General features: G+C 40.1%; 1 protein-coding gene across 1 annotated transcript; it reads right to left on the bottom strand.

The window, feature by feature from the left end:
- Nucleotides 1–13,312: 13,312 nt before the first annotated feature.
- On the bottom strand, nucleotides 13,313–26,562 carry TRHR (thyrotropin releasing hormone receptor). The gene is made up of 2 exons (XM_040546755.1): nucleotides 25,316–26,562; nucleotides 13,313–13,899 (listed from the first exon to the last, which is right to left on the bottom strand). The coding sequence occupies exons 1-2, from the start codon at nucleotides 26,114–26,116 to the stop codon at nucleotides 13,492–13,494; spliced, it is 1,209 nt and encodes a 402-aa protein (XP_040402689.1). The 5' UTR covers nucleotides 26,117–26,562; the 3' UTR covers nucleotides 13,313–13,491.
- Between the last annotated feature and the right edge of the window lie 772 nt (nucleotides 26,563–27,334).

The following is a 27,334-nucleotide window of genomic DNA, read 5'->3' as shown; positions in this document are numbered from 1 at the left end:
GTAGTTCCTCCAGACACTGGGAGCTGTCTCGTGTCATTATTTATTTGCTTTCATATAGTTATTGTTCAGAACTTAAAAGAGAAATCTCTTTGTAGACAGGATAGTTTTATTTCATTGTCAGATAACCTCTTTCTTCTGTGCAGCTGGCAGGAGACCTGCATCATGGTGTTCTGAAATTGGTATAAACTCAAGGTATGCCATCATAGACAGGAGTTCTCATGCCTCACAAATCATCCCTGTTGGATGGATGGCACTTATTTTAGATGTTACCTATGACCTGTGACCTGAGTTCTTTTTTTTTTTCTTTTTTCTTTTTTTTTTCTTTTCCCACCCATTGGAAACTATGAAATAAGTGAAACTGTTGTGTAAAAATCTCTTATTGTAATCTTATTTTCATGACTCCCTATTTGGATATATATAAATTATTGGATGTAAATGGTGGTTAGAAATGAAAAGGAGCATTTGGGTAACCTTCACTCACTAGAAATTTATTACATGTGATTTACATAAGCAGATAGTGATGGGACAAGAAGTAATGCCTTAAACAGAGGGCAGATTTAGATTAGATATAAGGAAGAAATTCCTTACTCAGAAGGTGGTGAGGCACTGGCACAGGTTGCCCAGAGAAGCTGTGGATGCCCCATACCTGGAGGTGCTCAAGGCCAGGCTGGATGGGGCTTTGGGCAACCTGGTCTGGTGGGAGGTGTCCCTGCCCATGGCAGGGGGTTGGAATTATGTGATCTTTAAGGGTCTCTTCCAACCCAAACAATTCTGTGATTCCATGATTGCTGTTATTTTCTGTTTCTTGCATTCTCTCTTCTTGCCCTTCCTTTGGCTTTGGCAGACCAAGAGCTTTTCTACTCTGCCCCTTTGGATTACAAATGTGTACAGAGCAGAAATATCTCACCGTCTCAAGGAATTCAATGCATGCAGGATACAGAATTGTCAACACAGAAGCAGCTTTGCTTTCCCTTTATTTATTTATTTGCTTAAATTCAAGTTCTGAAAGAGACTGCAAATGCCAATGTAAGCCCGAGAGCTTGCTGGTCAAGGGATGAACTCCTCTCCATGATGGAAAGCTCCATCAGGCAGGTTTAATCTGCATAGGTCAGTGCCTTTGTGTGAGTGTGTTTCTGTAGTGTTTTGTGTTGTAATATGTCACAGTATGACTTTTGGGTATTTTTCCAAGAATTTTCCCAAACTCTTCCTTTATGACTTTTAAACTAATAATTCTCTGTTCGTTCCAGTGTCAATGAATTCTGTTTACCTGGTAAGTTATTAAATCCTTGTTAACAGGTAAGATTATTAGAGAAGCATGCCATAAATTAAAAGATATTTATGCTCTGTTTCTTGTTATATAGAAAAATTGTTACAGACCTACCAAGAACAGAGACTGTGTATGTATCTTCTGTTGCTTCTTTTTATATCTTAATGTTTTTCTGATATTTTGACATTTTGTTGCTAAAAAAAAAAATAAATTAGCATTTCATTTCTGTTATACTAAACCTCTAAGTGAATTGATTTTGCCAGTGAACAATTAATAGTATGTCTGGGAATTAAATGTACTCTTGCTCTGTCCCTCTGGTCTCCTGTCAGTCTTGAGAAGTCTTGTCAAAAATCTCAGAAAAATCTTTGTATTTTACCTCCATAGTTACACACCAACAGGCATTTAGTAATAGTGTAGTAGGCCTATTTGAGAGGAAGAGAGAGTTTTGTATTAAGCTGTGGTAAATACAGGCATATATATGTGTATGTAGGGGTGTAAATGTATGTGTATATGTAAAGTATGCATGTATACAATCGAGAACTGCAGTTTAAAGAGTCTTCTATTTGTATTCAAATGTTTCAGTTTCAGGTTTTTCTTTCCTGAAATATCAGTAATGCAAGAGTTGCCATATTCAGTCAGAGCTCAGTATCCTGCCTCCAGCAGTGGCCAGCACTGACTGTAATACAGATCTTTCTTTTGAAGTAGAAGCACATTCTGGTTTCAGATTGAATTAAAATTTAAAATTATTTTAGATTTAAAAGAATTTTAATTCAATTTGAAATTTAAACTCATTTTACATTTAAATTTCCTTTACTTTCATGGTTGTATGTGCTTTCAATTTAGTTTAAGATTGTGATGTGCTGGTATGCAGTAAACATAAAAGTAATTCAGAATTTTTAATAAACCCCATTGTATTTAAAGAATGAAGTGATAATTATACTTAGCTTTCTGTTGTTGTTTGGTACATAGCACAAATCGTTTTGTCAGGCCAAAGTGGTAATTTTTCTCCATGGCATGGAAAGTTTGAGGCATGTTTGTACATGCTCAAAACCTAAGAATATTTCTCTGCAGTATTTGGCACCTTGAACTTCATCTCCTTTCTTGAAGTACTGCTCATGTTTTAATGTAGAGAATTAAAGTGCTTCTCACTGTTTGTTTTTATGATAGATTTGGGTGAATGTAGGTGAAGCTAATTACCATTAATATTCTTTACTTACCTTTGTTTGTATTCATGTCCTCCCAGATGGTCCATCCAGCAGCATTTTTTTGACACTGACCATTTCTCACTGCAGATCAGGAGAGCTGTACTAGGAGCAAAGAAATCAACAAACACATAAGAAGAAGAAATAACATCTTTTATATTTCATGCTTTGTGAGTCTCCTGTGGAACCAGTACATGACCTGTTTGTACACAAAAGGAGAAAATCTATAGAAAAATGAGATTCACTGAATGTTCTTCTGTGTTTTTCAGATGTCTACTGCAAACCCTGCAAGCTGACTATTAACTCTGGTTTTCCAGGTGGTCTGAGACAGGGTTTAAGAGGTTTTCCCAAGGCAAGGTAACAAATCTCTGACAGAATTTGTTGTGATAAGAGGATCAGAGGTGTTTTTTGCATTGAGCTCGTTTCCAGCCAAGTGGAATTGCCCATCAGAATGGCTGTGAGAAGCAGAACCACTGTTTCCATGCCTGTAACATGCCCTGTAGGTAAAATCACTTTCCCAAAGCTTCTTGAAGCCCAGGCATATTTGCTCCTGAAGCTCACCTTGGGGTGGTTTGGGGTGGTGCTAGCCATCCCAATGACTCTAATATTTTGATGATACAAATAGTGGAGTTCAGGTGTCTCTTCCTGGTGCTTCTTTACTAGTATATAGAAACCCTTTCCTCCGAGCCCCAAACTCTACCTCCACGTTGGTCCTCATAGTGAGGTCCTGCTCGTCATGCTGTCCTCTCCTTGGATTTTCCTCTTCTCACCCCATTCCCCCAGCCTGCCCTCTTTACAGCACTCCTTCCTCCAGCACCTCTGTTAGAGGGCTGCTCTATGGATACCTTCTCTTGCTGGGGCTCACAGCAGTGCTCTGCATCCTGACCCACATGTGCCCTGTCGGCTTCCTTCTGCTGCTGCCCCACCTCCTAGCAGAGGGAAACTGGCTGCAGAGGGCACAGGCAAGTGGCCTGACCCTGTGCCTGTCCCCAGCCCAGGTGGTACGTCTCCCCACCACCGAGCACACCTCCTAGCAAAGCTGACACAAGGAGTGGTGGGGGACAGCACCCACGGCCCTGTGGGTGGGACACCATTTGGCAGAGAAGAGAAAGCTCAGGGAAGACCTTATTGCTCTCTACAGGTACCTGAAAGGAAGCTGTAGGGAGCTGGGGGTTGGCCTCTTCTTACAGGTAACTAGTGATAGGACTAGAGGAAATGGACTCAAGTTGTGCCAGGGGAGGTTCAGGTTGGAAATTAGGAGACATTTCTTCTCAGAAAGAACAGGCAGGCATTGGGACGGGTTGCCCAGGGAGGTGGTGGAGTCACCGTCCCTGGGGGTGTTCAAGGAAAGGTTGGACATGGTGCTTAGGGACATGATTTAGTGGGTGATAGTGGTGATGGGGAGTGGTTGGACCAGATGATCTTGGAGGTCTCTTCCAACCTTTGATTCTATGATAAATACATTTTAGCTATCCATTTCATAATATCTTTCATATTCATTTAATCTCATTCAATTTTTATGTAGAATTTGTGACATAAACTCCTTGATGAAGTAGCAAAGACCCTTAACTACTATTATTTATTGCTATTAGTGATTAAATATTAATATTTATTAATATTTAACTATTTGTACTTTCTGACAAGAACAATGAAGAAGGGGTTGCAGTTGAGGATCCGTTCGCTGTGCACATAAGCACATTCCTAATCCTAAGTTTTAGGGACTTTAAATACATGTGATGGCTGGAGAGAGGAGAAGCAAGCTAGAAATAAGGTCTCACCTGGCTGAGGCTGGGCGCAGTAGTGGAGGGGTTTGAGTGCCCCACGAGGACGCACGTCCCCAGCCCCAGCAGCTCAGCTGAGGGGCACAAGGGCGACCACTCCTAAGTGGGACCATCAGGAGCCCCGAGGCCCTGCAGAGGGATGTGGCCAGGTGCCCTGGGTGCCGTAACAGGGGAGCTCGGCTTCCCTCTGGTGTGGCTGCTGGACCAGCCAGGTCCAGTATGAGTGTAACTCTGCTGGCTGTCTCCGAAATTTCCCTGGTGGAGTTTATTCTCCTCGTCAGCTACACTGAGTAAAACTGCACAGAACTTCACTTGCATCTGGTAGTTTCTCCTTGGGGAAATATCTCCCCAGCTGTTGCTTCCTTCCAGAGAATCAATGTCAGAAATTTCTGCTGCTGGTTCTACTTGAAGCAGCAAATTTCCCTGGGGACTTGTCTCTGCTCAAGGGCTGTTCATCCCCAGGGGCCTCACTGCCTGGGAGTTTGGCAGGAGTGACCACCCCCTGGGTGCTAAAACCTTATCATCTTGTGCTAAATTTGTCTTTGTACCACAGCACTAAACAAGTTACTTACTACAGAATCACATCGTCAGGATGGCAGAGGCTGGCAGGGACCTCTGGAAGCCACCTGGGCCAACCCCCCTGCTCAGGCAGGGCCACGTGCAGCAGGTTGCCCAGGGCCATGCACAGATGGCTTCTGAAATATCTCGGACATTGAATATTATCAAAGGAAATTCTTAGCACATTAGGCGTTACTAACTAATAACTATTTAAATGCATATACTGAGTCTGTCTGCGATGGAGCTAATTTTCTTCACAGCAGTCCATATGGTGCTGTGCTTTGGGCCTGTGGCTACAAGAGCACTAATAGCACACCAGTGCTTTGGCTATTGCTTTCTCTTTATTCCCACTCTTTCCCCACAAGAGGCAGGCCAGGTGGGCAATAGGCTGGGAGGGGACACAGCTGGGACAGGTGACCCGAACTGGCCAAAAGGGTACCCTCTACCATGTAACATCATGCTCAGCAAGAGTAGCTGGGGGTTAGAGAAGGGGAGGGTTGGGTTTGGGGCATCCGAGGTGGCTGTTTCTCACAGACAGACAGAGCATCAGTCTGCTTGTGGGAGGTCAGGAGTGGTTGCCTTTGCATTGTTTGTATTTTCCCCTCTCTTCCTTTACCTCCTGAACTGTGGGTTATTCCAACCCACAAGTTTTCCCACTTTTGCTCCTCATATTCCCTCCCCATCCCACTGGCGTTGTGGGGGAGAGTGAGCAAGAGGCTGTATGGGATCTGAAATGCTGGCTGGGGTCAACCCACCACAAGCTGTACAGGGCAGAAGTAAGGCCTCAGGGATTCAATTCGTCTTTATGGCCAAGCCAGAGAAAATGGCTACAGTAGAAGTTTACTTTGCTTAATTTAGGCATCTATCTTTGGGTAAAATTACTTTTTCAGAGTCTGCCAATCTCCACAGCTGATGTGAGTGTAGTTCAGCCCAGCTCTAAGTCCACGTCGTGGGCCTCTACATTTCCTCAGAAACATGCCACTCCAGATTAATCTCTCAAACTACACAGCCATTCTTTTCTAATGGCTGCTCACTTAGACCTTCACTGAAATGATCGTGCTCACTGCAGTCTTATCCACCATGTGATTTTGGTTAGAGCACATTTACAGTTTGCACATCTCTATATCCCTTACAAGACCTTCCATGCTCATTGACTGCTCTGCTCTGAATAAAAAGTATCTGACATTTCATGAGGTTATTTAAGCAGGACAGATCTATGATCTTGAGCCAGCTGAAAGGACTTGCCTATAGAGACATATTTACAGACTTGTTTCTGTATCTGTTTGAGCAGGGGTTATGGTAGTATTTGGATTTTTCTCTCAACCAAGTATTTGATGAGACATGGGCTGGTGATAGGGTTGTTTAAGTTTTTTTCCCCAGTGTTGGATCTTGTGAACTGAAGCTTCTTTCTTGCACTTGTGCTACTGTCTTGAAAGAGATTTCAAGTCTATTGAAATCTCCCCAGCTTCCTGCGCTTTCATCTAGTGCACAGTACACAAGTTCCAGAAGATCTTGCAAACATTTTTTCTTCAAACGAGACTCATCTTAGGAATAATACAGACCTGTGGCCAGCAGGTAGTTCCTGTAACCACATCCTTTTCCTTATAGCTGGCTTTTCTTTTCTTTTTTTTTATTTTTTTTTTTGTGTGTATGTTTATTTGTTTGTTAGTGCGTGTGTTGTGAGGGCAGGTGTTTGGTTTGGTTTTGTTTTGTCTTATTCTTTTTGTAGTGGTCCATTTCTCTAAATCATATGCTTTTATTAAGGCATGACAAATTCCAGCTCGCTAGCTGACCTGTCACTAGCCTTTTAAGATCTATCTGATTATTCTTCAGGAAGTTTACGCAGTTATAAAACTTTCCTAGCAAGGATCCAATTTATTGTCCTTCCTTAAATACTAGCTTCAAACTGAGATCTCAGAAACTCCACCATGTTCATACAAATATGTGCAATAACTGCAGATTTGAAAAGAGATAATTGCTGATGACTGCAACTAATTACTGGCAGTGGTGTTTTCTATTTTGGAACATTTGGGAGCGACACCACAAGTCTCTCAGTCTTCCGTGCTCATGTCTGCACAAGCAGTAACAGCCTGCAGGCACAGCCTGTGTTGTCACTCATGTGTCCTTGCAGCCCTTCATCCTGGTGTGTTGGCAAGGTCCTTGGCAAGGTCCTATCGCCAGGACTTTATCTTTTTGAGCACTTGTTTTCAGCTTGAGAGAAGATCCCTGCACAGGTGTTATTCATCCGCCCAGGGGGGGTCCGTCTCAATGACTTCTTAGATGTCTCGGAGCCATGTTGGCATGTTCTTTTGACACAGTGGCAGACAAATGCAAGCTGTGATATCAAATATTGCGATACTTCCCTCCCACTCAAAATTATGGTAACATCCAATACTGGAATAAAATGTAAGCAACTCCAAGAAAAAACATTTTATAGATTTCTGTCCCAAAAGTGACAATAAATTGGAATGAATCTTCTGAAGTTGCACAAATCACTGTGCCTTCAATACTAATGAAGTGTACCAAATGCCTTTTTCTTCCCTGTTTAGCTCTATATACCAAATCAGCAACAAAAATGCATGCATGGTAAACTTCAAAAAAAATTCCTCAGTATCACGTAGAGTGACATTATCATTTCGAGAATGCATTTCTCAGCTTAGTGATCATCAGGAAAAAATGTCTGTGTGGAGAGAGTACATGCATAAAATGAGCCACAACGCATGCAACAGAAACCCTCTGGCTTGAGATTTTGCCATCCCGTTTGGTACTAGCTGGTACCATGAGCCAGGCTGCCACACTCCATTAGATGGAAAAAAAGCATAGATGACCAATACATATTTTTAAGTATTTCTAAGCATTGCTGTGTTGGTATTTTTTTAGCAGAACATTTATGCTTCCAGATAGGGCATAGTTCTAAAACTTTTTTAGAAGGATATTCAGTCTGACTGGGTAGAAGTGACTTTTAAAAACATACCCAGAGCCCATTTGCCAGAAGCTGCCTCTGGCCAGCCTTACTACACTTGTTTCCCCAGGGGCTGGGGGACTTCAGCTGCCACTGCGGTCTCCTGGGATCTTGGGGCCTGGACCTAAAGCACCCCACCAGCAACCTGCAGGGCCACTGTCACTGCAGGTTGATGCCAGGATGTGGGTGAACGAGAAATACCACACTGTTTTCCTACTAGGCAGACTTGGGGGTCCTGCTGACCAGGGCTGAAGGATCACCTCCCTTGACCTGCTTGCAGTGCTCTACCTAATGCAGCCCAGTAGGCTGGTGGCTTTCTTTGCTTCAAGGTCTCGTTCCTGCCTCATGATCAGCTTGTTGACCTTTCCAGCAGGTCAGCCCCCACTGTGTACTAATGCATGGGGTGATTCACCCCCATGTACAACTTGAGTTGGGCAGCAGGTTTCTTAATCGATACATGAAAGGGTTAAGGAACCTCCTACCTGGGATTCAGAAAAGTCAGCAAGATCTGAGAGAGGAGAATGAGCCCCCTGTCTTTAGCACTAGTGATAGAGCTTCAGTTAAGCCCATAGGGAATTCAGCACAGTGTAAATGCTGCTTCCCAGGAGCGTGAGTTTTCTGTGTGCTACATGGAGAAAAATCAGAGCAGACCAAGTATTTCTACTCATCCTTTTGAGGTTAGGTCAACACACAAGTGGCTGACACCACCAGAAAATCAAAGCAGTACCCAGTGAGGAGGGGAATCAACTCACAATCAACTCAGTTGAGCGTGGAGACCAAAGAGCAAAGTGGCTTGTTGTCTCCACCCAAACTCCCAGGATGATTTCTTTCCTTTTTATTTTTATTTTTTTAATTATTTTTTTATTAGAATATTTTATAATTCTTGTTGCAGGGACATGCATTCACATGAATTCCTTCTGATTTCAGTGCTGTAACTGCTAGATGGCAAACTGCTTTTCCTTCAGGAAGCAAACCTTGATTTTTCAGAGTGCTCATTCTCCTGCAGGTGACAAAGGACCGTGTTACATTATCTCTCTGTAGGCAAGTTAAAAAAAAAAAAAAAAAAGGTATGCACTCAAGTGCTTGTTAAAAAGCAAAGTTGAAGTATAATTGTCTTGCTTGATATTTTATTAGAATAACAACAAAAGTCCATCACAAATTAATCTCCACAGTTGCATGCATCAAATAATTACAAAATGCTTCTTTTGACCAAAAATTGTTCTTCCTTTTTTTTTGGAGGACAACATTTATCAGTGGTATATTTCTCAGAATATGCACTGAACAATTTCACAATCATATTAATAAACAACTTTATAAGCCGCATGCAGTAACAGAATGAGATCAGAATTACTCTGGGTAGGAGGAAAAGAGAATCCTTCTAAATCAACGGGACTTCCATAGTTTGTGTGAATTCAGATTTCCAGAATTCACCTACAAAATGAAGGAATTCTTGCATCTGAGTCACATAAACTGAACCTATGTATTCACTGGTGTTTACTGTATCAGTGTATCTGAGTAGTAATGAAGGAACCAGGAGAAAACAATCTCTTATTGAAAATAACAAAACATCAGAGAAATAATTCCATCTTAAAAAGTAGAAACTAAATGGTGAAAGATCATTTTGAATTTTCACTGCAGTTTGAAACAAATAAAACAACTATACACAATAGAATTCATACAATGATGGAGAAACAAGTATATGCAGCATTGTTGAAAGGAGAGTTTAGCTTTGCACACTCTTGAAACAATGTTTTTTGTTTTTTTTTCTTTTTTTTTTTTCCCCATGGTGAAAATGAGAGATTGATGTTGTTTTGCTTTGTTTGCTTTGTTTGTTTGCATTCTAGAATGGCTTTTCAAAAACAAGTGAGAAATGCCTGTCTTCCTGCAAAGGCTGAGTGACTGATCCTGTGTAGAAAAAGACTAAGGCAGCAGCTCCTGAAGCAGTATCAGTCTCTCAGTCAGTTGTATTGGACATCTTTTTGAAGTGAAGCTAGTGATAGCTTTATCATTAGACTTGTGCCATTCATTTCCACAGCAGCATCATAAACACCTTCACGGTATTGGAGCTGCTTGGACACATCCTTAACTCTGACCTCAAAGAGGCCATGCACTAATTTCAGCTGAAGTGTGCTTTAAATACACCAAACCTCTCTCAACTGCACAATTTACCAACACTGAAGCTTGCAGCATCTCACTATGTCACACTGGAAACAGTGGAGCTCCAAAAACAAGATGCTACAACAATATCTCTTCTGTCAATTGTCGGGTAAAGTTCAAAAAAAAAAAATCTCTAAAAGCCCCATCTCTTACATCAAAGTCATTATATGAGGATACAGACATGGATTTCAGTAGTGCTACCATTCAGACAATTCTTTCAAGCTAAATGTTACAGAGGAATTTTTTAAGCACAAAATATGTATATAAATATTTACATTACTTCAGTCAGTAGTTGACATCCAGCCACTTTCACATCTAGCAAAAAACATGCTATAATATTATCAATAAAGTTAAAATTACACAAGTTTTTAAATAAAGACAGTCCCACATATCTAATCTATTATGCCCAGATACAAGAAAAAATGTTGGTTGCTGTTATAAACAGAACAAACATAGAACTAGACCTCAAATCACATTAGCACGTTATCTAGCAAAGTTTCATAGCACTAGCTGTGGGAATCAGTGTAAAATTAGTAGATATTTCATGAATAACATCCATAAAGACATAGTCACAATAAATTATGAGTTAAAACTGCACCTGAACTTACATCTGCAATTTTATATAGTCTTTGTGCACACAATTTTGTATGCATAATCATTTCTGTTTGTACAAATATCAGCATAAAATCATTCATTTTTACTTGTTATTCCAAGTGAAGGTGTATACAAAATTGTCCACGTAAATTTTAGCCTTTAGTTGAAACCTTGCTAAAATATGGGTGTAAAAAAGGACCGTAGTGGCACAGACTGAGAAAGCAGAGCTGCTTTTGGAGCTAGATGGCAAATGAAGGACAGAATTTAATTCTGATTTTGTCAAGTTATAAGAGTTTTGGTTCAAGCCGTGCTGCTCTGACAGAGGTGGGGATAAACCTGTAAGCCTGTGTTAGATAGTGCACAGCTGCCTGGCTGATGTGCATCACCTGCCCACCCCATGGGTGGCCGCCTCCACACGCATGTCCTCCAGCAGCATCCTGTGGGTCAGCTGTGAGCTGTTCTGCCTGACTGCACGATCAGGCTCTGCTGATCTAGGTAGAGGAACGGGCTCTTGTCTTGGACATGTCTCTTGGCTAAGTAAATACAAATGCTTGTGCAATGTTTCCCAGGTAATTTAGTTTTACTGTGGCAGTTGCTTTGGAGGAAGCATTATATGGGTTGTGGTAGCTCTCTCTGACTGCCCTTATGATAGGATGCTGTAGTTTTAGTCAAGAGTGAGCAGTGAAATGCCACAGAACTCAAATTTCACATTGATCTCTGAACAAGGAAAGGCTTGCTCGAAGCCTACATCCCTGCTACATTGTATTTATGAAATATGATTGCTAGGTAGTCTTGCTAGACCAACATCTATATTCTTCCCTTGTGACTATTGAGCCTCAGCCAGCTTTGCCCACTTCTCTGCTAAGTGACTTACTCTATTATATGTTTTCCTTGTTATTTTAAAAGCAGAAGAATCCTGACACCCACCTTCCAGCTGTGTGGGTGTTCAGGCACTACACTGATGGCCCATCGGCCCGTTGCGTGCAGCTGGTGCAGCTCATGCAGCCGAGGAGTGGCCCCAGGGGAGAGGACACAGCAAAGGCTGCAGGACAGGAAAAGAGAAAGGGAAACATGACAAAGAACTTGGAAAATTAAGAAAAGGTAGCAATGCTTTCACAGCATTTTCTCTCCAGACAAATATACAGCCAATCAACCTTTCAAGACACTTTTTACGTCCTGGAATATTATAATGGCTACCCTTTGAAAAGAAAAATGAAGAGAACTCTGACTTTTTTTTCACCGTTTTCCTCTTTCCTTTAGGCATTATCTATACTGAAGCTGTAAACCTCTTGTAGTAGTCTGAGAGGCAATTGCTATTGAACAAAGATAAAATTAACTAGTAAAAACCTGTCCAATACTCTCCAATATATGTCAGGTTTAGAGAGGATTCAGTTTTAACTGAGACTTATATTTCAAGTGGTCCACCTCTAAACTAGCTGGCTGAAAAAAAATAAATTTTTTGAAAGCTTCCTACTGATTGTTTAATTTTTTATTCCCTGTTGTGAATTGATTGAAGAGCCTTCATATTTCAAGCTGTTCAAGGTAAAAAGAAAAAAAAAAAAAGATGGAAAGAAAGAAAGAAAAAAATAGAAAAGATTAAAAGATTTCATGCTCTTTGCTATCAGATACCTGTTTTTTGAAGCGTGTTATGATATTTACTACTAGAGCTGCATTTCTGTGGGAGGCCCCACAGAAAGTAATGGAGGATCATTCCTGTCAGAGGCAGCAGTTCTGGCTGTTGTTGGACACCCAGTGCAGTGCGAGCCCTCCCAGGACACGCAGCAGCACGTAAGAAGGCTCTGTCCTGCTCTGTGTCCATAGAGATGTCCCAGGCAGCCTTGCTCTTTTGAGAAGCATGGACTACTGTTTGGCAGTCTCCAAGTTTCTTCACCTCTTATACGTGAGGTGTAGGACTTGCGTATTCCACTGAAGTCAACTCACCTGCTTAAAGTTACATTAAGTGCTTCATTCAATTAGACTTGGCAGTATATTGCTTTAATTCCCCCCAAAATTGTGTTTTCTTGTAGGAAGCAGACAGGTGTGTAGAGATATATGGTAACTCCTGCAGTTCTGTGAGCAGAAATGCCTTTCTTTGTATTTCATACAGGTTGGTGGAACAGAGGATTTGTATGCCTGCATACTCAGAACAAGGTGGGTCTCAGGCCTGAAAGTTAGGAAAGAAGAAACAAAGTGGGAAAGAAATATCTTTCATCCTCATAACATCTACAAAAATAAATTTAAAAAGTAAGTCCTTCTGTGCATCATCTCTATTGTAAGAGCTTAGGTATACAGGCTTATGAACAGTAGTTAAGGATTGTTGCATAAAAAGGTATCTTGAAAACAGTAATGTGCATTATCTCACACAGAAGAAATCTGGTTTAGAGAAATGTGCTACTTATGGGGGCGGTACATCTAGCATGGAAATGGATGTGGCTTTTCAGGACTGGAGTGCTGCTGTGTGAGAGATCTGTGTCTTCTCTCTGTGCCAGCTGCGTGGTGGCACTGGGTTAGTTGCCCCGAACCTGGAAGGGGTAACCCACAAGAAAACACCCCATTACCCTCCTGCAGGCAGTCAGAGCATGGCCCAGGAGGAATTGCTGAGCTCCACCCCTCTGCCAGACACCATACATGAGGCACTGTGCCTGAGCACCACTCCCTGGTGCCCCATGACTGCCCTCTGCTTCTCAGGGAGTAAGGCTTAACCTACACATTTCTTCTCATTGTTCCCCATGCCCCAGATCCTCCTGGTCACATCATGGTCAGCGCAAGGCACCCTGAGCACCAGTTTCCAGACCTGAGCAGTTCTCCCTCCCCACAGTGCAGTGACAGTGCCCCATTTTGTGATGCATCATTCGTCACCACCAACCTTACCCTGCTTGGCCTTAGCTTCTCTGCCTCACCTGAAAGCTATCCCAGCACCACCTACTGCACATCAACATGCTCTGCTTCATGAGGAATACATACCAAATATCAAAAGGCATTATCTGTTACCCCGGACGACAAACACGTGTCACCAATAGATGTTTTCGCAGAGGAGAGATAGGTATTGGTGACAGTAATATCTTCTAGTTCAGTGCTGAAGTGATCAGACTCTTTGATGACATTATAATTTAGGGCCACACTGTAACTGGCAGGTTTTTTGTCCCGCTTCTGCTGGCAGTTGCAGAGTTTCCTGAAGGCTGCTCTGAATTTCTGGGACATGAGATTGTAAATTACAGGATTGATGGCACTGTTTAAATAAATACAGATTCTGCAAAATAGCAGGAACCAGTTTTCTTGGAAAGGGCTAGAGAGAAAGGAGTTGACGACCACCAGTGTTCGGTAGGGCATCCACAGAAATGCAAATAGGACGACCACCACAGCCAGCATCTTGGTGACCTGGGGGAACACAGAGAGACACAAGGAAGTTAGTACTCACAGCTTGGAAGGAACATGTATGTTCCTACGTCTCTATGGCCAAAGCAAAACTACTGACAGACTTTTCAGCTGTGAATTTCAGACCCATGTTTGATTCAGAAAGTTCTTATGTAGTAGTAGAAGAAGAACAACAACAAACCTGGCTTCAGATTTCTCCCAGTTTTGTTAAATGACTCTTTGTTGACTTTGCAACTCCTCAGACTGGAAGAAGGTGTTTCAGGTGGAAAAAAGGGATCCTCCTTTTTTTTTTTTTAATTACTTTAGAAATCCTTTAGACTAATATGATCTGTAAATGAATCAAACCTGAAGCCTATTTACATAATCCACTTTAACAACTACCTTAAAAAGGTTTCCAAAAGCCAAAAGTATTATTTTTTTTAAAGTAACTAGATTTATACCTAATCCTTAAATCCTAATATTTAATAAGATCTTCATCAGTTTTGTTTTTAGTCTGAAATGGCAGTTACAGTTTACAGAAACAGAAATATAAGGGATTACAATAAAACTTTGTTATAAGAACTTGTATCTGTTGTGTAAGTTTGTTTTGAAAAAATAAAAAACAAACCTTGGGAAAACCCAGGATATCTGAAATGAAGTGAATAAGAAATATTTTTAAAGCTATTAAAAAAAAATAGTCTTTCTGTTGTAAACAATTTACTTTTAGTAGATACTGTATATATATACTATATATATAGTAATAGTAATCCTAACATATATAGTATATTGTAATCTCTTGTCTCCACGTTAAAGAAAGCTCAAAAAGTATTAATAAACAAGGTAGAAAGTACAGTGAAATGTGACTACATGGGAAACACACTGGGATAATACAGTGGGATGGCCTCACATAGGTTAGGAGATGGTTTGCTTAACTGTGTGCACGTGAACTGGAGAGCAGTTGCACTGAGTTTGGTGAGCTATAGCTGCTACTTGTGTCTTTATTATTATTATTATTTTTACTATTTGCCTTACTTCTTGACATAAAAATGTTGCTATCTATTGACAGAGTATTTTGAAGAATTTCTTTTTACCTTTGCTTCAGTCATATTATACTTTATTCTTTCTACCTTGGGCACCCGAAGTTATACTTCAATGAAATAGCAACTTCTGTAGCCACAGAACACATGCTGGCTGTATGGGTTGTAATTTCATTGTTTGCAGAACCAATAGATGTAGATCGATTAGAGATGAGTTTCAACTGATGCCCAAGGGGGACAGATAACTCCACTAAAATCACTTACATAGAGATGTTAGGTTTAGTTGGGGTTCCTTTGTTTGAAGTTATAGTATATAATTTATCTTCTGATCAGATAGTTCATTATATAGAAAACATGCAATCTCATTATCTAAAGATTTTTTTTTCTATCTATAAAGACACATACTAATATTACCAATTTTGTTGTTTTTTGTTACAGATACAATAAAGAATGGGATGAAGAGACAACTTACTCTACATATGTATCTATCTATCTTTATATGCACATATTCAAAGATTACAGCTTGATACTACAGTTCTCCTCCCCTTACCCCCACTTTTGATTTCCCTACATTTGTGTTCAGTAGGAGCCAAAAATCAGACTGAGAAATTTTATCTCCCTGTTTTCTCACTTGACCAATACATCTTTTCATGACTTCTACATAGCTTTTCTTGTTTGCTGTGCAAAAGCCATCACTGGAACAGAGCAAATCACAAATGCGAATGTCTCAAGTACCTAAAAGATGATTTTTGCCTTATATCTGAGTCATTTCTAGAACGAACAGTACTGTGAGCAGGGCTGCAAGGAGCGAGGTGATTCAGTGCTGACCTGCTCTGGCTCGCAAAGACTGGGGACCCCTTATCTCCTTCCTTTCCTTCCTCCAGTTTGGCCCCAGTGTGCAGCTTGAAACTGAGCAAATACATTCAACTGAGAATAATCATTCATCACGGAAAATAATCCACATTTAAAGGAAGAAAGTAACCCTTTGTAGAGCTTGGATTAACAGTGAGAGTCCAATTAACAGATGTGTTGCAACAGCTCAGGCATTCAGAGGGAGTGTGGGTAATAGTCTACACAGGCATCAGGATACTTTGCTACCAGAAGCTCAGCAGGGGACTGTGTTAAAATACTCACTGGTCAGTGGCAACTTAAATTTCTTCTGAGTACATCTTTAAAGAACAGTTGCTCAGAGAATCATTTACAATGAGGCAGCTGTCAGTTTGAATCCCAGATTGTACTAGAAGCAAATTGATCATAGTTATTATCAGGAAATGGAAAGATATTCACTCATGAAATTTTAAGTCATGTAATTGATACAGTACCTCAACGAAAAAAACGCTGTTACCCTTCAAGTCCTATATGACAGAAATACATATACATATGTGCTGTCCTGTATATTAACTAACTTTATTTGTACTTGTGGCTTTGCGTCCATTTTTCTTCTATCTAACATCACGAGCTTGTACTCAGCGTACTGATTTTACAATATTTTAGAACTGGTTCTTTGCACCAGATAAAAAATATCATGGTCACCACAGAAAGTGCCCTGACCTGAGATTGATTCAGTCTTTGGGTTTGAGTATGTTTAAAAGAGCCAAATTAGCTTGGCACTGTCAAGCTTTATGCCAGAGAAGATATTGTCTTGTCATAACCTTTCTCAAATAACTTCATATGAAACATAACTAAATATTCTTTTTTTTGGAGGGGCTAATTATTTTGTCAGTGGAGTGGGACATTAACGTAAAGGGGGTAAATTTTTTTAAGAACCTTCTTTTTAATACCTATTCTATCTAACCATACATCAAAACTCTCTGAAAGCAGGGGCAAAGGCCTTTAGATCAGTCTGCAGAGCACTAATGTGCCCACTAATTACTCAGGTGAAGACAAACATTCACTGATTGCTCTTTGCTTGTGGATATGCACTGCATATTCTATACTCAGAGTACAAATTATTCTCAGTTAAGGAAATTGAAAACACAATTAAAAAGCTTTGAGACAAATCAATTTTAGTCCAAATTTCAAGTGTACTTTGAATGATAGCAAAGTGTTTGAGATTGAATATGCTCCTGGCTGCATGCAACCACTCTTCAAATCTAATCTCTTGTTTCTGGTAATGTTTTGAAAAAAAAAAAAAAACTTTTAAAATGTTTTTATTTATTTATTTATTTAATCAGATTCCCAATATTTTTATTCAGAATTGATTTTTCCTCCTTTCCTTCCTGCTCTAAAACCTTGTCATTCTAAGGGAGTCCTTTTACAAGACATTTTCATTACCACGGTATCCGCTGTTTGGTAGTTGCTTCCTTCTCCTTTGACTGTTAATCTTTCTTACATTGATAGGTAAAAGTCATAGTCACACTTATGAAGTCACTGTGCAATATAATCACTGGTGTTTTAAAAGCATGCAATAGTATCTCCCTTTCTTGTGCTTGGCTGTGTTCATTGATATCCCTTTCTCTCATGCTTGGTGGTGTTCACAGCAATGCAGAAATTATATATGCCAGTCTGTGGTTTTGTAATCCAAAATAAAAATTGGAAGTTGTACAGTGAAGTGAGGAAGAGGACTAAATAAATGAATGTAAGGTTTTGATATAATAAAACTGCAAGTGAAACTAAGTGATACGATTGAGATTTCGTGTAGCCATACAAAACTTCATCTTTCACTGCTAGCTGGAATCCAAGTCTGCTCTGCTGTGAGTGAACAGAGAAGTTTTTCTAGAGGGCAGTTCATCACATAGCACATCCAAATAGAGAAGAGTTTCACTGGAGGATAACCTACGTTTTCTAATCAGTCATGGAGGGACATCAGCCAAATAAAGTATGGGCTCTTAGCTGCCACTCAAGGGAAGTAGGTTGCTTCCTCGTCTTTCTATCTGTTTCCCCTGGCTTCTTGCTCTCTTTTAAAAGGTAATGAGCTGCTTGCCAAGGTAGCTCACAGAATAGGTACAGGTACTCTTAGAACAAAAGAGGATTTAATTTCCCCCAAGTTTTTGTGTGTGTGCATGTGCGTGTGTGCGTGTGTGGGTGTGGCAGGCATATCCCTTTTCTGTCCTTAAGTTAAAAGTTCTCTCACTCGCTTCTTCCTTCCCGCAATGCCTGGGTCTTCAAGATATTTTCCCACTTCTGTTTTCTGAACAGAACAAAATGACTCAAATCTTCAGAAAAATCAGCATTAACATTTTAGGAATGCTGAGAGATCCTAGTACCTGTGCTACTAGACACAGAAACACAGTTAGAAAAAATAAAGTATCCATAGCCAAAAAAAGAAGAGAAAAAAAAAGTAGAAGTAGCATTTCTCATACGGTAGAGCATAAAGAAGCATTGATAGCTTTGTTGGTTAGTGTTACTCGTTAGTGAACCTCTATTTACTTGAGAAATCTGCTCTGATATACTTTGAACAAAACATTTTCTATTCATGAAATGAAGTTTTTCTTTATCTCTGATCTTTTTAATAAAAGACTTGTGAACAGAATGCATAAAATGTACAGTGGCCCTGAATTTTAGAAAAGAAGGGAAACTGGAGTTGTCCTTCAGCTTTCTCTGAATGATTTTTTTCTAAATTCATTGTCCTTCATCTTTTACTGAATGATTTTTTTCTGAATTCATTGTCCTAAATGGCAACTTTAAAATAAGCTGCTAACCCTTCTGAAGTCCAAATAAGAACCACTATCTTTTATTTCTGCAAGCAAACGGTGCTTAAAGTTACTGAAATTGTGGTGGTGCTGTGCATGGAAAAAAAAAAAAAAGTGTTTATTTTGGCACTTACAGCCACGTGCATAATTGTTTTTAAATAAATGAACTGAAAAAGTAGTTTGGCCTTTTTTGTCTTCTGCTCTACAACACTCATAATTCATTCAGAGCCATATCAATAAACATTTTTGCAAGTACAAATATATCTCAGTAGCTCATCTGTCTCCTCTAATATGCACCCAGCATTTACAGGGAAACTTTCATTCTTGCTTATATTTTGATGTCTTTCCAGAATGCAGACTCGAGAATACTCTCAAACACCTGCCATGGGAGACACATACAATGGTGCCTGCAGTCAGTGAGGCTTCTGTAAACATTCAGCTCCTACAACACCTGGATTTGGTGTCATGTGTGTGTTATACTGCAAAACCTGTTTATTCCACCTGCCCTTTGGAGTGAGTTAAGCAGGTCTACTTTTTATGCTCGTGCAAAGACTATGAAAAGGATGGCTATGATTAAAGACTAAAGAATTATTACCTTGAATTTCAAGCATGTGTAAAGATGAAGCCATAATAGGTGTGTGAATATAAATATAAGTTGAAAATGAACTTCTTGATAAAGTCAACGAACTGACTATATTGAATTTAGTTTCTCTGCAATTTTCAGTAATGGATTATATGGTCAAACCCTAGGGACAGGCACTTGTGTTTTTTCCAGATTGAACTTAGGCACACACATTACTATTTACATGCTATCAATGCCTGTAACTGCAGTTAATAAGATTCCTCAATTGCTATTCATTTTGATTAGGATACACTCCGTGAATGAGTTTTCTGGAAGATTTAACAATATGTATGGTTTGTAAGTACCAATAACAGGCTATTTTGGAATAACAAAGACAAAAATTGGTAGGCTAAAGCCATCATATGCACACCTGAAAAATCAGAGATTTAACTATTGCAGTTACCTTTGCAGTTGCTTCACAGCATTTTAAAGCCTGATAAAGGAAAAACTACACTAAAAATTGCTCCAGTTCCTCTGCTTTTTGAGAAATAAGACTTCTCAAAGTCTAAAGGAAAAGTCTGTAGAACCCTCTTATGAAGTGCATAGCTAACAGGAAGCAGAGGTAGGAATGTTTCTTTCTTGGGCAGGTTTACATTGGTTGTTGTGGTGAAATCTTAATAACTCTTTTTTTTTTCTCTGGACTCTTGAGAAGTTATTAGAGACTATGAAACAGCTTAACGAATAATGCCACTAAAATATCGGTTGTTTGAAATCAGTGAAGAATCACTTACTGATGAAATAGACCAGGATGTTATACTGCTGCTGGCTTATAAAATTACTTGAAATATCCACCTTTAATCTTTGTTGCCACTAAAGGCAGTGCTTACCCTAGTCTTATGGCATTACATTTTCACAGTGCTTCAGGAGGACCAGGCTACTTTATACATTTGAATTATATGTTTAATTGGACACCCCCAAATTCATAGTCTGCATTTTCTGGTGAGTGAGTAGGAATGAACTTCAGTTCACTTCCCTGGGACTTGTGATCATCTGTCCACATGATCATATAGCTGTTAAATAAATCTTAACATTGAATTTGCATTGAAGTTCCTTCTTTGGCTCTCAATATAGTAAAAGGGACTTTGAACTATCTCGCCTTAAGAGATAACTCTTTGTCAAGATATCATCTTCTAATCATATTGATCTTTCCTCTGTTAAGCTTTGAAGTTTCAGCTACTGTGAAGTGAGATTAAGTGAAAAATGTTTGAAAAATTTGCTCTCCTGTTTAACTTGAGGAAATATGTACACCAGGACTATTTCATCCTGTTTTCCCAGGTTCAGATTGTGAAAATCACTCAGCAAAAATATTCTATATAATTTCTTTTTGGTCAGAGAGGTCTCACCTTACTCTTAGTCACCTTTTCATTTTCTCCTATTTTTCTGTTGCAGCAAACATTATGTCACTGTTTCTTCATCACTGAAACTCCCCTATTGGCAGTCAAATGCTTTCCCACATAGGGATCCCATGTTCAACTCTATATGAATTTCAGTCTAGCAAGGTTATTTCCTTTGCAGAGCACAGCTGAAACGCTGCTCAACGCAGTCATCACCAGCTCCATTAGACCTAACAGGAGTTTAAGATGTTTCTTTAAGTGACAAACTAAGCGCATTCTTAAAGTTTTACCTGCGTGTTTCAGTACTAAAAACAAGCTTAACACTAGTTGATGCCATGTAGCATTAAGCACATACTAATTCCCCTCTGAAAATTGAATGTATCAATGCTGCACCTTTTTCTGGCAGAGATCTTCCCTCAGGAGACAGTCAGGTGTTGCCTGCTGACTTGTAGTGGCTGACCAAAAGCTCTGCAATGGTGATAAATGACTCGTTGCTTTCCATAAGGAGGGGAGTATTTAGCTTCTGACAAAGAAGAGGTAGAATGAACTGCTCCTTCTGGGACACGGAAAGGCTGATGGAAAATACAAAGTGAATTGGAAATGGACTCCAGTGAAGAAGGAGTGCTTCACTATCAAATAAGAGTAGTTTCATTTTTGAAAACTTTTAAAATAGGTTTATCTAACCCTGCTATCCCATACAGTTCTGTAAAACAGGATAAATAATGCACAAATAGGGTTGATTTAGCTCTTCACAAGTGGATACAAGAATGGAGTTTGACATGTTCTATAAGTATGTGTTGGTGCTTCTTTCCCTGGCAGAACTTCAGCTGCAGTATAAATAAATAACTCCCAATTTAGGTTATTGTCCAATATTAGGAGTAATGTATGCTGTTTCGTGAAAGAAAAAAATGTATTAGAAATGGAGGTATTTTATGAGAAAACAAAACTTATTTTGTGCCTTTCCCTCTCTTCTGATTTTTTTTTTTTAAAGACTGATTTTTATATGTTTTTTGTTTGTCTTCCCTGTTAAGTTTTGTCTTGCAGTGCTTTGAGGGAACAACTCCTCAGGGGACCCTGAATAGTACTTTGAAGACTTTGTCCTTCAGTAGTTATTGATATGAGGGTATTAATCATTTAGTGAATAGATTTTGGTTTTGTCAGCTTTTCAAACATTCAAATAAGTAAGTATTTCCTTGAACTAATATAGTTCAGTGACTTTTAAATCATGTGGGTGGGATGGTGAAAGCAGGGAATGGAATGAGTAAGCAGAGAATCACTTTCTACCTGGAAGAGCTGATTTTCATTCATTGGAGATATCATATAGTCTGAGCTCATTCATTCTGAGCTCATCCCTAGAGATCTCTGAGGAAAAATATGTTAAAATAGGCTTGACTCACCATTCTAAAATAAATTTCAGGACTTCTTTCTAAATCATAGAATAATATAAAATAAAGTTCCTGACCACCTGACCTCTTTTTTTCCCCTTCAGTTGTGGCATTGTGTCTGGTTACGTTACAAAACTGAGCATGGTCCATCCATCCTTCTGCAGTAGCCACCTCCCTCATTCCTGTTTACCTCATTGTTGATTTTCCATACACCCCCCCAGCTTCAGCTCAGGCAGCTGTCATCCACAGTTGTGAGAAAATTATTATTTCACTCTGTATTTGCTTCCTCCTTGAGCTTGGAGCTATTCTGGATGCCGTGCAAGGGTTGTTCTTCTCTTGTCCTGTTATTTTCCTTTGGTGTCAAGTGTGAAGAAGCATCTCAGGTGTGGAATTTAGGGTGATTTCCAAGTTACTCTTCACGTTTTTAATTAGTCAGCTTCTAACTTTGAGCTAACGCTCATACCAGAAACCTAAGTGATATACTGCCATTTTTTGAAGAAAACAAATGAAATTACATATCTGTATGACTCACAGTAAAAAAGTATTGGATGTATATAGAAGCCTGACATTAATTTTTGGAAGCTGACATCAAAACACAAAGTTGACAGTACATGCTAAATGCTAACACAATAATATATGTTAAAAGTGTCTAAAAAACAACAGGATGACAAAATCTATTTCTGCCATGAGTTTGAAACAGCTTCAGATAGTCCTCTTCAAATGAAATACAGCTACTGTATGACAAGGTAGGTGATAAAGCCTCCTATTTTACAGCCACATAGCAACTTTTGACCACTTTTAACAAAGGAAGATTTTCAAAACATAGATGAGGTAATAGGAAGAAAATTAAATAAAATGTTACGACCTGGCAGTCCAGGTCAAGCTAAATCCATGTTAGTTGAGCAACCCACACCAGACTAAGTGGGTAAATTAATTCAGCTACTGCTATGTTGGATTAATCATTATCAAAAATGGTTTTGAAAATCATTGGGTTAAGCCTGCATGAAGGCTGAGGACACCTATCTAACCTCCCATCATTGTATATGATATAAATGCAATCTCACAGCTGGTTACTTATAATAATTAATTGTAACAATGCAATGGAGCTGCAGTTGGTATCCATGCCCAGGTGCAGGTCGGGGCCTGCAGGGATCTCTGTGAGGAGAGGCCTGGGCTGCCCCGTGACAGACACAGGTGTCTTCAGCTAGTTCCAGCCGGCTCCAGCTGGTTCCAGCTGGCTCCAGCCAGTTCCAGCCAGCTCCAGTTGGTTCCAGCTGGTTCCATCCGGCTCCAACGGCCCCACCACAGGGCACTGCTGAGGGACTGAGTGTACCTTGGGGCTATAACACAGGGACATAAATTGGCAGTAGATGAAGTTAACTTTCCCCAAGTCCAGTCTTTTTTGTTCACAATAATAACTGATAAGCAGTCTTCCTGTCTTTATCTCGACCCACGAGGACTCTCACTCCTGTTCTTTCCATTTTCTCCCCCGTGTTTTTTTTTTTTTTTTCCTGCAGGGGGAGTAACCAAGCAGCTGGGTTGGGGTTTGGCTGCCATTTGGAGCCAACCCACCACAGGATCATGGGCTGATTATGTTGTGTTGAAATGTTCCTGTACACCACATTTTCAGCCACTTTCTCTAAAGGTTGGTTGGATATCATATGCAACTCTATCACCCTAGAAGAAGGCACGTATACAACTTCACAGGACAGCAGAAGTCATATGCTGACTGTCAGCTCTACATGTGTTTCTTCTTACTTCGTGTCTTAGTAGTTTTTGAGATTTTAGATTATTTGAATATGGACTTGTGTTTTTCCATTTTACATCACTGGGTATATTTTGTATGCTGCTATTATACAAATGTTACTAAAACTGCCACACTATCCTTGCTTTGCTTCCTACATTGTACCATGCAAAAATGCTGGCTTTACTCATAATGATGCAAGTCTAATCCACCAGGTTATTTAGGATTTTAGAAAACATCTCGTTGTCTTTATAAGAGACAAAAAAAAAGGCATTACACTATAATCCTCGCTTCCTGATTTTGTAATATAACAGCATCCACTGTCTGCAAAGCTTAATTTAAAAAACTTGTGTGCTTTTCAAGTGATGCTAAGCATAAGTTATCAAGTATGCATGCTGAAGTGATATTAAGAACTTGAAAAGTGTATTATCTTTTTCTCCTACTAATTAATGGATAAAGGAAAACAAAATTAGACTTCTAATCTGAATATTAAATATAATTGGAGACATAATTAATTATAACCTAGCCCACATGTTTCAGTTGTGCATTTCAAGGCACAGCTCCAATACTCTGCGAGCTCTCAGTGCTCTAGCAGGCAGCTCAGTTAACTTTTGAGGTCATTTCCTTGTCTGTACTAAGGGAAACCATCTTTCTCATAAAACAGTAGCAACTGTTGTAAAATAATAAGAACATAAAGCTCGACTTATCAGCTGGGTGTTCACTCAGCTTGTTTGAAAAGGTGCACAGTTCAACTTCGCTTCCCGAGGGACTTGTACAGCACAGCAGGTAGAAGCATCTCGCCTGGTGAAGTGGCCCCCTGTACAGATCCCTGCAGCAGCTGCTGAGGGACATGAGTTGGGCTGCTCAGTGCAGAGCCACACTCCTCTGCGCCCACATCAAGCTGCAGGGCACAGCTGGTGCCTGTGCCTGAGAACTGACCGCAAAGTGATGCTTCTGAATTTGTCGGGACTGGACCCAACTGTGCTGAGTGCTGCACGAGTGTGAGGTAGTAAGCTTCACTGCAAATAGCCATAAATCATTCTACTAACTATATTCTAGCTATATAAGCACACATATATTTAATGATATACAAAGAAACTAGTCAAACCTATTCCTCAATTTTGAACCATCACAAAAGATTACCTTCTGAGACAGAACAGCACAGGTGCTTAGCATTATACACAGTCTTGTTTGAGTAAGCTTTTCACAGGGGCATCAGAGACAGAAAAAGTAAGAACTCAGCTATGTTTGCAGAGCCACACAGTGCCTGAGCTGGGATTAAACTCAAGTCTCCTAAACTGCCAGGCTAGTTCCTTCTTCTCAGATCTCAAAAGTAACTCAAGAGTCACTTTATATATTTGGCTAGATTACTAACAGGCTGCAATATAAAGAAGCTACAGTTTAAAATGTTTTATTCTTTTTTGACACTTCCCATTTTTTATTTTTATTTTCTTTTATACAGGAAATAAAATACTATTTTTTTTGCTAGTCCTAGCAGTAGGTGATAATGAACAGGCAAGAAAAAATACATATTTATGTATACGTATATAAATACCAGAATATAAATTTCAGCTTGACAACATAGCAAAAGAGAGAATACGTTTTACTCCCACATATTTAGACTAGTATTCTCTGAAAGAAGAATTTTTAAGTTTCAGAAAAAACATTCTAAACTGCTGTTCCTACCTGCCTTCTAGAAGCAATAGTGCTATTGAAACTCCTGTTAGTCATCTTGGAATTCACAGGCTTGTTTTGGTGAGCCACGTCATTCCTCCATGCCTTAGAGTGTTCTTTTGGGTCCGAAGGGATGGGGTTCAGGAACAGTATTCTAGCAATCAGGCCATAGAGGACAGTCGCCAATACCATTGGCAAAACATAAAATATACCAAAGTCCATCATGTAGATAGGAGAGTAATAGCTCCTGGACACCTTGTAGCCGCAAGAGACAACAGTGGTGTCTTTGTAGACTACTGTATTGAGGTCTAGCAGGAAAAACCAGAGCATACAGTATATGGAGGTGAAAGCCCAGACAAAAATAATGATCTTTTTGGCTCTTGAAAAAGTGCATAGGAACTGAGCTTTGATTGGGTGGCAGATAGCTATGTATCTCTCGACAGTGAAAGCAGTGATGGAAAAAGAAGAAGCATTGATCCCTAGGTACTGGAGATAAGTGATGCAGAGACACCCCACATAGCCATATACCCAGGATCTGTACAGACTTTCTGTGATATTGGGGAGTCCTGCAGCCACAAGCACCATGAGATCTGCCACAGCCAGACTCACCAGGTAGCAGTTAGTGGGAGTTCTCATGTGTTTGGTTCTGAGGACAACCAAAACCACCATGATGTTGCCCACGATGCCCAGTCCGCAAATGAGGAGGACCAAGAGGATGGTAACCACTTGGTATTCAGCTGTAATGATCTCCTGGCTTGACAGCGGAAGCCCGGTGTGGTTCTGCTCATCCCCTGTGTCATTCTCCATCTTCATTAGCCCGCTGCTGCTCCTGCCTGGCACTTGATCTCAGCACATGTTCTCCATGGTTCCCTGCAACAGGGGGAGTGGAGCAGAGCGTGGATGAGCTGTAGCCCCAGAGCACATTCTCCATGTAGTCACAGTCCCATTGCTGTCCTGTCCTCCACTCACCTGAAAGTACCTGGACTTTCAGCCTTTGTAAATTCAGTTAGCAGACAGGTGAATCCTTCCCAGACTCCAGCTCACTCACACAGGTTAGAAAGCTGTACTCTCAGCTGGTTTGAGGCTTTCATGAAAACACAGCATGTGGAGGTTTTCACGCTGCAGAGGAGGAGGAGGAGGAGGCAGGGAAAGCAGAGCTCTTCTGCACTGCCAGCTGGCAGAAGCACTACACGGGACTGAGCTGATCCAGCCCTGGCAGATTTCAGCATCACTGCTTTCCAGGAGGAGTCACAATGTACCGAGGGTGGAGACAGCAGCGGGAGGTAAAGAGAGAGTGATTTGTAAAGCTTCCAGGTTTTCTGCTTCACGCTGCTTTTCCTCTCTGCTCTCAGATGGCTAGCTCACATATCGATCATATTGATCCACCCTGGCAAACAAAGGGGAGATTGACTGGCAATAAAAAAACACCGATTTCTAAAACTCTGATTTCCCCCGTGTACTTGTGGAAGTACAGGTAATTTACACTACCCTCCTGCTTTGCAGGGAGCTGTCAGCCCTTCAGAGCTGACAGAAATATATCACAGCTTTTGAAAGCAGCAGGAAAAATTCATTTACTTTACTTTACTGTACCTTACTTTACTGTACTTTACCTTACTTTACTTTACCTTACTTTACAGGCAATTCTCTATGAAACCTCTATTGATATTGTAGTCACTCCTGAGCCCTTTCAGCTCTTCTCTGGATTGTAGCACAGCAACAATAAAACTCTCAGAGCACAAATTGCTTCTTAATGAGATCAGTCCCCACCCCCCTCAAGTTTATTAATTCACCACTGTTTTCTCAATGAAGATTCTCCTCTCCTTGAATGAACTCCGCCTTGCTCAGTCAAATTGTGTAAAAACACAGACAAATAAATAAATAAAAAAGGCAGAAATAATGCTTTCAGATGCATGTATGAAAAATCAATGCATGCTGTAGCAGTGTTCAGTAGCCAAACTACGACTGGAAATGGATGTAGAGCTTTTCTGTCCAACCTGCTGCAAATCTGAATGCCTCCAGGCATTTGCAATA

This window comes from Cygnus olor, chromosome 2 (assembly GCF_009769625.2).
Source record: "Cygnus olor isolate bCygOlo1 chromosome 2, bCygOlo1.pri.v2, whole genome shotgun sequence".
Classification (NCBI taxonomy): Eukaryota; Metazoa; Chordata; class Aves; order Anseriformes; family Anatidae; genus Cygnus; species Cygnus olor.
The sequence above is the reverse complement of the archived record's forward strand: the minus strand, read 5'-3'. Positions and strand labels throughout refer to the sequence as shown.